At 37.5% G+C, this 12,124-nt stretch overlaps 1 protein-coding gene across 2 annotated transcripts in view; it reads right to left on the bottom strand.

Annotated features, from left to right (window-relative positions):
* TERB1 (telomere repeat binding bouquet formation protein 1) overlaps positions 1 to 10,940 on the bottom strand; it is a 31,791-nt gene extending 20,851 nt beyond the window's left edge. Inside the window, exons 1-6 of one of the 2 annotated variants that reach the window (XM_061138663.1) lie at positions 10,820 to 10,940; positions 9,493 to 9,565; positions 7,378 to 7,440; positions 2,777 to 2,887; positions 2,444 to 2,572; positions 484 to 615 (exon numbers count right to left, since the gene is read on the bottom strand). In XM_061138663.1, coding sequence (XP_060994646.1) covers positions 484 to 615; positions 2,444 to 2,572; positions 2,777 to 2,887; positions 7,378 to 7,420 — 415 coding nt within the window. In that variant the 5' untranslated portion in view covers positions 7,421 to 7,440; positions 9,493 to 9,565; positions 10,820 to 10,940. Of the gene's footprint in view, positions 1 to 483; positions 616 to 2,443; positions 2,573 to 2,776; positions 2,888 to 7,377; positions 7,685 to 9,492; positions 9,566 to 10,819 lie in introns of those variants that run through there. The other variant, XM_061138664.1, reaches the window with a different exon arrangement.
* Positions 10,941 to 12,124: the final 1,184 nt, after the last annotated feature.

Raw genomic sequence — 12,124 nt, forward strand, 5'->3', positions numbered from 1 at the left:
CCAAACTAATTCATTAAATGGGGCTTCCCTGGTGGCTCAGCAGTAAAGAATCTGCCTGCCAATGCAGGAGACGTGGGTTCGATCCCTGGGTCAGGAAGATCTGGAGAAGGAAATGGCAACCCACTACAGTATTCTTGCCTGGGAAATCCCCTGGACAGAGGAGCCTGGTAGGCTACAGTCCATGGGGTCACAAAAGAGTTGGACATGACTTAGTGTCAAAACAACAATAATTCATTAAATGCTTCTCTTTTGCTTTTAATGCCATTCCTTTGCAATGCTAGTTAAATAATACAAATCACTTTACTATTTTTTAAATTAATAAATATTAAATAATTAAAATCATGCTATATTGTCTTTAGAGACAGTAGTTCTAAGAAGTTAGTAAAGTTTTAAAAGGCACTGACTAGAATAAAATGATTAATAATGTCTGTTCCAATTTATTATTTTTAAAAATATTTCTATAACATAAGAGAATATACTTACTGTTATTTGAAACCAGAACCAAAATAACATAGACAGACATTCTTTTCAGATTTGTGTTTGAATCACTGTTAGATAAGAACCAAGTTAAGTCTTCAAACAATTCTGAAGTACACAAAGTCTGCTGACAGTAAACTGAAACATGAAAATATAATTTTAATTTCTATGTATTAGCACAAACAAGTTTTAAAATATGCTGAACAAAATATAAAATTGCCATTATGGATGGTTCTCAACCGAGTCTCATTTCACTGACACTCATCAGTCATATAGCAAATTCTGACAAATTTAAGTGCTTACTCAATTAACAGACCAAAGAAGCAGTATCTTAATCAGAAGTACTTGACCTAGTTCTAAAGCACGTATTGCAATCTCAGAATTTTCAGTAACTAAACTTCAAAATTAAGCCTAACAAAAATTTGGGATAAAACATGACCGAAAAATTTGAGGATAAGTAACAAAATGTAGCCAAAGAAAAATTTAAGAAAATTCAGAAACCTGCTTTAGAAGAGAGGGGTAAATGATAGTTGTGGTATTTTTAAAGACTCTTCTAGATATAAAAATATCTTTTCAAAAAGCAAAAATGATACCTACCTGATAAGGAGGGGTTCTTTGGTGATAATCATGCAATAAGCAGAATTGTAAAAAATAATTTGAACACATATATCCAGGGTCTAGAACAGTTTTTAGACAATCTCAAAGGCAAAGACAATGTCTTATTTATCCCCAGTGCCTAGAGCATAACTTAGTCTCAAAACAAGTGATGAAGTTAACGGATGAAAATATAAGAATATAAAGTTATTTGATAAACATGATTTAGATTTAACTTCATTTCAGGTACACTGCAGAAAAAATATTTTTGTCAGCCACACCCAAAACATGGAGAAGAAAATGGCAACCCATTCCAGTGTTCTTGCCTGGAGAATCCCATGGACAGAGGAGTTGGCAGGAAACAATCCACAGGGTTGCAAAGAGTTGGACACAACTGAGTGGCCAAGCACCCAAAACATCTTTATCCACATACAAGATGGTTGTGGGTTACCTTCATATTCTGATTCAAGTACCCGGATATACAGACAAGGAACAGAATAGAAAAACTAGAGATAGACTCATTAAGTGATAGTGGCTGCATCTCAAATCAATGTGAAAAAGATCTACTTTACAATAAGAAGTGCTGCGATAGCTGGATTGCCACATAAAACTGGAACCATTCATCATCTCATACCCCAGGAAAATTCAAAAAGAATAAAACATGCAAAAGTAAAAAATAAAGTCATACAAGTACCAAAAGAAAATGTGGGTGGATTCCTCTATAACCTGGGAATATGGGAAAACTTCCTCTGATTCAAAATTCAGAAACAAGAAAGGAAAAGAATGATGAATTTATTTTTATAAAAATAAAAAAACTTTTGTATGGCCAAAAAAAAAAAAAAGGATAAGCATAGTAAAAGACAAAGTTAAAAAAATGTTTCCAACTAATGGCAAGAAAAAAGCTGTGAAAAATTTCGAAATGGATGATAACAAGTACTGAACATCCTGTCTAGCCTTCTTTCTAGATTATTTGTGCCTTTTACAGTCTTTGGGCTAATTCATAACTCTAGAAAACTGATAGTGACCCAAGTTATTCTTGTCCACAGAAATGCAAAACATTTTGACCAGTAGAACGCAACTGATCTTTGACCTGCAGACACTGACTAGTTATGTACCTGTTCATAAAATTCAGCTTTCTCAAATGCCTACAGCACTGTTTTTTGCCATTACTTTTGAAGCAGCTATAACATTTTACTGCTTCCCTCGTTAGTTAAAAAGTTAAATAAAATCTTTGGCATGCATTAATTTAAATAAAACACTTGGATAAAACTATCCAGACATGTAAAAAATTTAATTCTAAAATTGTATTTCAATAGTTTGTTAAAGTAAAACACAATGCTTAGGACAGTGAAATAAAGTTTTCATATTTTACCATTTTGTTCTGCAACAGCTCCTAATGTATATAAGGCTGCTTCTTTTACCATACTATGTTCACTTGACTTTGCAAGATTTTTTACAAACATCAAACCACCGATTTCCCGAAAATAAAGACCTGCATTACCTGTAAAATGTGCAGACAAAACAAAGAAGGATATTTATTATAATTATTCTTTTAAGGACAAGAAATCACATGAACATAACAACATATAAAGTAACTAAATAGAAGAGAAAGAACAATGCATACTTCATAATATGCATTGAAAGAACAACGCATACATCACAATACTAAAAAGAATCACAAACAAATTTCACTATCATGTCTTACTGTTTTGTTGGCAAATTGAATGAATAGTGACCAAAGCTTCCTTTTGTGAAAAAGCATTGTCCATTTGATACTTCAGACACTCCAATAATAAGTTCAGGTCAGTCTTTACTTCTAAAGAACAAAAATTTCATTATTTTAAACATTTCCTTAAAAAACTAATCACTTAAGTTTCACCCTCAAAATACATGTTTTTGTTTTCTAAATAACATGTATTACTTTAAAAAAATCTAACAAGGAATGAAAATATGTAAAGAAAGATGCTCCTTAAATAAAACAACTTGAAATGAGCTTCTTATAATTATTTGATTTTCTCCACACACAAAATATAGGAAAAGAAAATACAAGCATTATTTTCTTGAATTAAAGCTACTTTGGTTTAAATATTTATTTAGAATGAACTGAATGAAAATGAAATACAGTATATTAGAATTGGTGGGATGTACTAATTGCCTGGTGGTTCAGTAGTTAAGACTTAGCACTTTCAGTGCTGGGGCCTGGGTTTGATCCCTGGTTGGGGAACTAAGATCCCACAAGCCATGCAGCATACACCCCTCCAAAAAAAAGAATTTGTGTGATGCTACTAAATCAGTGTTTAGGAGAAATGTGTAATGCTAAATGTCTACATTATAAAAGAAGAAAGTCACAAATTAATGATCTCAGCTTCCACCTTAAAGAAACCAGTGAAAGAGTAAATTAAACCAGCATAAGCAGAAGGAACGAAATCATAAAGATCCAAGCTGAACTACAGAGCTGGGTCTTTGAGATCAGTAAAACCAACAAACCCCTAGACAAACTGATCAGGGAAAAAAAAGAGCAAAGACAAAAATCACCAATATCAGACTAAGACAGATGCATCAACATAGATTCTAAAGATATTCAAAAGATAATAATGGTCATATACAACTTCATACCTACAGATTCAATGATTTAGGTGAATGGACAAGTTGCTTCAAAAAAACAAATTAACCAAAACTCGCCCAAGAAGAAATAAATATTATATATATGTGTGTGTGTGTGTGTGTATGAAATAGATTGAAATCATAGTTTAAAACCTTTCTATAAAGAAACCCCCCCCCCAAAAAAAAGAAAACCCCAGGTTCAGATGGCTTCATCTGTAAATTCTTCCCAACATTTAAGGAAGAAATAATTTCAATTCTACACAAAGTCTTCCAAAAAGTTTCAAGAGAAATAATACTTTACAACTTATTTTCAGTTCAGTTCAGTTCAGTCGCTCAGTCGTGTCTGACTCTTTGTGACCCCATGAACCACAGCACGCCAGGCCTCCCTGTCCATCACCAACTCCCGGAGTCCACCCAAACCCATGTCCATTGAGTCGGTGATGCCATCCAACCATCTCATCCTTTGTTGTCCCCTTCTGTTCCTGCCCTCAATCTTTCCCAGCATCAGGGTCTTTTCAAATGAGTCAGCTCTTCGCATGAGGTGGCCAAAGTATTGGAGTTTCAGCTTCAGCATCAGTCATTCCAATGAACACCCAGGACTGATCTCCTTTAGGATGGACTGGTTGGATCTCCCTGCAGTCCAAGGGACTCTCAAGAGTCTTCTCCAACACCACAGTTCAAAAGCATCAATTCTTCAGTGCTCAGCTTTCCTTATAGTCCAACTCTCACATCTATACATGACCACTGGAAAAACCATATCTTTGACTAGACGGACCTTTGTTGGCAAAGTAATGTCTCTGCTTTTTAATATGCTATCTAGGTTGGTCATAACTTTCCTTCCAAGGAGTAAGCGTCTTTTAATTTCATGGCTGCAATCACCATCTGCAGTGATTCTGGAGCCCAGAAAAATAAAGTCAGCACTGTTTCCCCATCTATTTTTGGAAAGTATTAGTTCTTCATTCTAATATTAAAACTAAGTCATTAGAAAGGAAAAAGGAAAACTACAGACCAATATCTCTCACAAACATACATGCAAAAAATGTCTAAACAATTTTAACAAATTGAATTCAAAAATAAATTAAAATTATAATGCATCATGACCAAGTGACTTTATCCCAGGAATGCAGGATTAGTTTATGATTTTAAAAATCAGTCAATGTAATACAACAAACTAAAACAGAATACGTCATCTCAGTATATGCAAAAAAAGCATTTGATAAAATAAAATTTCATTTCTGATCTAAAAAAAAATTCAGCAAACTTGAAATAGAAAGGAACCTCCTCAACCTGATGAAGTATATCTACCAAAAACCCTACAGTAAATACCATACTTAGCGGAGAAAGAAACAAGACAGAGATGTTTAGCATTGTACTGGAGAAGCTAGCCAGTGTCATTCTATTTAACATTCCATTTATCATTGCACTAGAGAGCCTAGCCAGTGCCATCAGGTAAGAAAAAAGAAAAGGCATCCAAATTGGGAAGGAAGTAATAAAACTATCAGTATTCACATACGACATGGCCTTCTATGTAGATAATCTGATGGAATCTACAAAATAGGTACTGAACTAATAAATGAGTATAGTAAGGTTTCAGAATATCCATCTAACATGCAAAAAATCAGTAACATTTCTATATACCAGCAATAAATAATTAGAAATTGAAATTAAACACCAATGCCAATTAAAATGGCATAAAAAATATGAAATACTGGAAGCTCCCTGGTGGTACGGGGGTTAAGGCTCTGTGCTTGCACTGCAGGTGGCACAGGTTCAATCTCTGGTTAGGGAAATAGGATCCTGCACAAGGTGTGGCCAAAGAAAAAGAAAAAGAAATTTTACTAGCAAAAGATGTGAATTATATACACACTAAAAACTAAAAAATACTGTGAGGTATTAAAGAAGACAGAAATAAAGGAAGTGATACACCTTGTTCATGGGTCAGAAGATTAAATACTGTTAAGATGTCAATTCTCCCCCAAATTGATCTAGAGATTCAATGCAATCCCAACAGGCTATTTTGGTACAAACTCACAAGCTGATTTAAATTCATACGGAAAGGCAAAGGACCTAGAATAGCCAAACAATTCTGAAAGAGAAGAGTAAAGATGGAAGACTCAACTCTCTTTAATTTCAAGACTTAATACAAACCTATAGTAATCAAGAGTATAGTATGGCATCAACAGATAAATGAAACAGAATATAGTACAAAAATAAACCCATACATATGAGTGGCTGTTTTTTTTTACAAAGGCAATGTAGAGAAGAAAGCATAGCCTTTTCAACAAATGGTGTTGGAACAACTGGATAATCATATTCAAAAAGACAATAAAACAAAACTTGAATCCATTATTCACACTGTATACAAAAACTAATTTAAAATAGATTGTAGTTCTAAATGTAAAATCTGAAACTATAAAACTTAAAATATACATGTATATATATATGCAGCTGTGCCACATCTCAGTTGTGGCATGAAGGATCTGCTACCTTCATTTGGAATGTGGAATCTTTTAGTTGGAGTATGAGGGGTCTTTTCAGGTGCAGCATGCAGGATCTTGTTAGTTGTGGCATGCAGACTCTTAGTGCAGCATGTAGAATCTAGTTCCCTGACCAGGGAGAGAACCCAGGCCCCCTAGAGTGGAAGTGTGAAGTCTTAACCACTAGACCACCAGGAAAGTCCCTTCACAAATTCTCTTATCTCTGTACCTCTTATAAGATCCTTAACATTACAACCTCCCTCTAGTTACTGCCATATATCTTCAGATAAGCTCTGAAGAAGAGCAAGCTATTCATGGGAATCTCTGGTGCCTCAACGGTAAAGAATCCGCCTGCAATGTAGGAGATGTGAGTTTGATCCCTGGGTCAGGAAGATCCTCTAGAGGAGCAAATGGCAACCCACTCCAGTATTCTTGCCTGGGAAATCCCACAGACAGAGGAGCCTGGCAGGCTACAGTTCATGGGATTGCAAAGAGTTGGACATGACTTAACAACTAAACAACCACCACCAAGCTATTCATACTGTATCCAGATTATTTCCCACCCAGACCTCAATATACTGCAATCTGGCTGAAATCTATTAAGTTTACTATTAACAAAACAAATGAAAAGGCCAGTGGATACTTCAGTCATTGTCTGTGACATTTAAGACTGAGCCTCTTGGGTAATGAGGGTAATGAGAATGCCTTTCTCAAAGCATTCTCATAAGGCTAATTTCCAAAATACCACATTCCTGTCTCTTTACCTTTCTGAAATGTTTTTCTTAGTCTTTTTTTGGGGGCGGGGTGTCTTCTTCCTCAGCCAAACCCTGATGTGATGGGGTCCATCAGGGAGTACTATTTCCCATCCTATTATATTTTAGTATTTCCTCTCTGGTTAACCTCCTCCATGTCCATGAATTAAATTTCCATTTTTCTGAAGACAGCTCTGAAATTTGCTGGTGGTCCTCTCAGGTTTCCACTGTTCTTACATACACCTCCATTGAATCAGCTATCATATGGTATTCTAATTATCAGCATGCCATCTCCCATTAGAATGTCAGTTTCCTAAAGTCAGTGTGACTGGTACAGACTAGATGTTTAATAAATACTTACATAAATTAGTGAATAATTCTTTCAATTCCTGGAGCCTGTCAGATAATCTGTGGTGTATTCCACAAATAGACTAAAAAACAAATCCCAGATATATGATCCATAAATTTCTCACCTTGTGTTTTCTTTGTGTCCTCACTTTCCATGCTTGTCTGCATTCTTTTTCCTTATATTTCATCTATAAGATAAAGGTATTCTCTCAATTTAAATCTATTTTGAGAATTCCAGAAGTATAGTATGCAAAGGAGTAGGAAAAGAACACGTGTGCTCAGTAGTGTCTGTCTTTGCGACCCCATGAACTGTAGCCTGCCAGGCTTCTCTGTCCATGGGATTTCCCAGGCAAGAATACTGGATTGGGTTGCCATTTCCTTCTCCAGCAGATCTTCCTGACCCAGGGATCAAACCCACATCTCCTGAATTGGCAGGGCAGATTCTTTACCACTGAGCCACTAGGGAAGCCCCTGAAACTTACTAGATATTAGACTTAAGTTCTCTGTGGCTCAGTTTCCTCATCTATAAAACAGAAATTTCCAACTTCATAGAGTTGTTACAAGAATTAAAATTGAAAACATACATGAATGCACCTCACATTCTTAAATACTACAGGCATTCAATAGGTTTTATTAAACAAACACATGAATTATTGATTGAATCTAACTGCTCTGCTCCTCCTTCCTTATTTTCTTTTCTGTAAATTTTCATCCCATCATTTCAGATTGGGCACCCTCCATGAATCAGAGGTTTAAAACACAAATACACACACACTCTTTAGATGTGCGTTTCTCTTCACAAGCCTAGCTTAATACTAAAATTTTTTTCTAACAACTTTTGCTTTCTTTCAAGCTTAAATCTTTGTTTATACATCATTCATTAGAAGAATTTTAAAAATAACTGGAAACCCTAATATGACCTCTCACATTCTTTATTTTAAAATGCTAAGCTGATTTTTTTAGAAAAATATATCAGAGTCAAGTCAACTTCTTAGAACAATAAATCAGGACTCACAGAACTCAAAAATTCTTATTTACCCCAATACTATGTAGTTAAAAGGAGACAATTATTCTATTGTTCATTCTTACTCTCAAAATTAAAATTCACAACAAATTTAATGATAAATATGCAAATCTTTTATAAAGTAATATACACATATTTACTGGGGGCTTCCCAGGTGGTGCTAGCAGTAAAGCACCTGCCTGCCAATCAGTTCAGTTGCTCAGTCATGTCCAGCTCTTTCTGACCCCATGGACCCCACGCCTGTCAATGCAGGAGATGTAAGAGACATGGATTCAATCCCTGGGTCAGGAAGACCACCTGGAAGAGGGCATGGTGATCCACTCCAGTATTTTTGCCTGGAGAATTCCATGGACAGGGGAGCCTGGCATGCTACAGTCCACAAGGTCACACAGAGTTGGACGTGACTAAAGTGACTTAGTATACAAGCACAAAGACATTTACTAGTTTTGCCAGTTTCTTAACCTAAATATTCCATTAAAAAAGGAATGGGTAGGTACACCATAGTATATCTACAGGATATGATATTGTTACAAGAATATTGACATTTACTTGAAATGTTTGATAACATGGAAAAATGCTTATGTTACAATATAATCAAAAAGAGCAAGACTCAAAATTTTATCTACAGTATGACCCCAATTATCTGGAGGCAAACATAAAATTTGATGGAAAACAGCAACATACACTTCTTGTCTTTAGCTGGTAGTGTTTTATTTCACTATTTTTCATTTTTCACAGGTTTTGTAAGAGAAGCTTCTAATGTTCAGCAAGCCCAATGGTAGGTCAGGCCCTGTAAACCCCTATAAATCTTATAAATATTATTATTTTTAGTCTTTACAGCAACCCTGCAAGGGAGCTACAAGGATAAAGATAGATGAGGAGAAAGTAAACAATTTGTCCAAATTCAAAGAGCTAGTAAGTGACAGAGCTGAAATGAGAATCAAGAAAACTGAGGTAAGGGCTACACTCTTATCCTCCGTTACTCTGTTTCCTACATATAATTTGGAGACATGTTATAAACAGACATACCATATATACATAAAAGTATACAGGAAAATTTTCATTCTTTTCTAAATGTTGAATTGCCTATGAGCAAATGAGTTAAGATTTGGAAAAACACTAGATTAAAAAACAATCTGTTGAAAAATTAGTCTATTCAGTGGGGAAGGAGAAGGTGGGATGAATTGAGAGAGTAACACTGAAACATATACATTACCATGTGTAAAACAGAAAGCTAGTGGAAAGATGCTGAAAAGCACAAGGAGCTCAACCAGGTGCTCTGTGACAACCTGCAAGGGTGGGATGGAGTAGGGGTGAGAGGGAGGTTCAAAAGGGAGGACATATGTATATTTATGGCTGATTCATGCTATCCTATGACAGAAACCAACACAGCATTGTAAAGTAATTATCTTCCAATTAAAAATACTTCTGCTAAAAAAATAGTCCATTGTATCATACATGGAGGTTTTTGCTTTGTGAGAGTTTAAGGACTCGTTCCTTCATTTTAATTAGTCAATCTGCTTTTTAATAAGATTTTCATTATTAAAGAGGGATATAACTTTTAAATTGAAACTAACAACACAAACTACCTTCTATTCCCCTGTCTTTTTTATACCATTTTTAATAAAAGTTACACAGTAAAATAAGATAAAGTTTGCCAAATATCTAGTAACATTAAAAACAAGTCATTATATTTACTTGCTACATACTTAAAGACATCCACGGCAAAAGATAAGTTATAACTTCCAAGTGATTAATAATTATAAATTAATTTTAAAGTATAAAATACAGTATATTCCCAAGAACAAAAGCACCTGCCCCAATAAAGCATATTGTTAAGTATTTTCAGAACTTGGTGAATAGATGCAAACTGTCATGAACAAGATTTCAAAATTATTTACTGTATTCTTACAAGAGGAAAAAAGGGATTCCTCCCCCGATCACCCCCCTCACCCCCCAGGTACCAGAAAGAAACTATCCAACTTACAGGTTTCACTCAATTCCCCAAACTCAAATTAAAATTTAAGCAAGTAAAGGAGCTGAACATTACTTATTTATGTGGTCTAGAATATGTTAACATGAAAAGCTTTTTGAAATCTAAATAGCACCCCCAAAATATCAGAAAGATAAATGACATCATTCTGTGGATAAGGCTGGCAGGGGTGAAAATCCCACAATAAATGCCACCACTAAGTAGCTACAGTGGATCCCCAGCTTGGACTCATCCCCCGTAGAAACATTCCTCTAAAGCAGGCGAGGCAGGGGAGAAAGGGCCAATATGCAACTCATGTTAAACCTTCCCTTACAATAGTTTAGGTTGAGAAATAACAGTCGATCCGGTCCAGAAACAGGTCGCCAGTACCAGAAGCCATTTCACTACAACATCAGCACTCCCAGCCTCAGTAGCACACCGGTCGGCATTCATCCGCATCCCCTCATCCCAGTTTCCACGGGTAACTGATAGACGTCTCTCCCAGGAGGGAGGGCAAACTCCACCCTGTTCCGTCAATTGGCGCTCCTTAACCCTCGCTGGCCTGGCTCACCTAAATAACCGGAGGAACTCCTTTTGAAGAGCATAGGTGGTCCCTCGGGCCTTTCCCTCTTAGAACAGGATTCTCCAATTCCTGCAGTGAGCGGGGCGCTGGTTAGCGACCTGAGGCCGGCCCCACCACTTGCGATTCACCCAGAGGATAGTGGGTGGGTCAGAAAATCAGCCCCTTTAACATGCCTTCCCCCTCACGTGATGTAGGACACAGGGACCCACACCCGACCTGAGAAACGACCTCCGCAGCAGCGCACACCTCCTTCATATATCAGAATAACCTGGGGAGACGCCCGGGGATTCTGAAGTACTATCGGGCGGAAAACTACCAGGGTCTAGCCTCCTAAGTGGTACGTGACAGTTCTTTTTCCCTGTGGGGGCCGCAGCCGGGGAAGGCCGCCTCCTCAGGAAGGCCCCTTCCCGCCAACTCATTCCATCCCCCCTTGTGGGTCTGTTAAGAAGGTTAAGGAGAGGTGTGCCGCACCCCAGACATTCCACAGGAAGCGACGGCCGGGTTCCCAGAAGGAGCTAAGGGCCCCAAGGCGCAGAGAGTGGAGGCCGTGACCTTTACCCTTAAGTCGCAGCGCGTTGGGTTGCGCCCTTTCTCCCTCGACGGGCGCCTAGTTCGACGCCGCACCCGGTTTCCCGCCGAGAGGGCGGGCGCACTTCCGCAGGGCGGGACTTCCGGCCGCCCCGCCCCTACTCGGAGCCAAAGGCGCGCCGCCGGTCACCAGCATTCCAAAGGGCCGGGGTTTAGTCACTGTGCGCCTGTTTAAGTGGTGGAAAGTTACAACGTGAAACGGGAACTCCTCTAACCTCGCCGCTCTCCATGTAAGGGGCTTTCTTTCCTTAAAGGGGCGTCTGCCTCAAGGACTCAGAACTGGCTGTAGAGTCGCTGAGGCCTTGGCGCAGGTGTATGCAGACGTGGGGACTAAGACTAGGCCCTAGGAGCCCCAAGCCCTGCCTTCATTCCTCTCTTCCAGTCTTCCCTCTCCCTCCCTTTTGTACCCTGTTTTTGTTTTCTGATAAAACTATACATTTTAAATACTTGTTTTCTTTAAATTGTATTAGTTTTAGCAAATAGTGATGGGTACTCAGATCTCCACAGCTTAAATCTGCACATGCCTTAAATTCATTATTTAAGCCTAAGGAAAAAGTATTTTACGCTGTTTCTAATGTTAACACATTTCTATAAGTAACTTTGAAATAGCAAGCCAGAAATAATGAACTCAATTAGGAATGGATAACTTTTATTCTGAGATAATTGTTTCCTTCCTCTCCACCTCAGCTCCCCACGCCCCCAAAG

Source organism: Dama dama, chromosome 4 (assembly GCF_033118175.1).
Source record: "Dama dama isolate Ldn47 chromosome 4, ASM3311817v1, whole genome shotgun sequence".
Classification (NCBI taxonomy): Eukaryota; Metazoa; Chordata; class Mammalia; order Artiodactyla; family Cervidae; genus Dama; species Dama dama.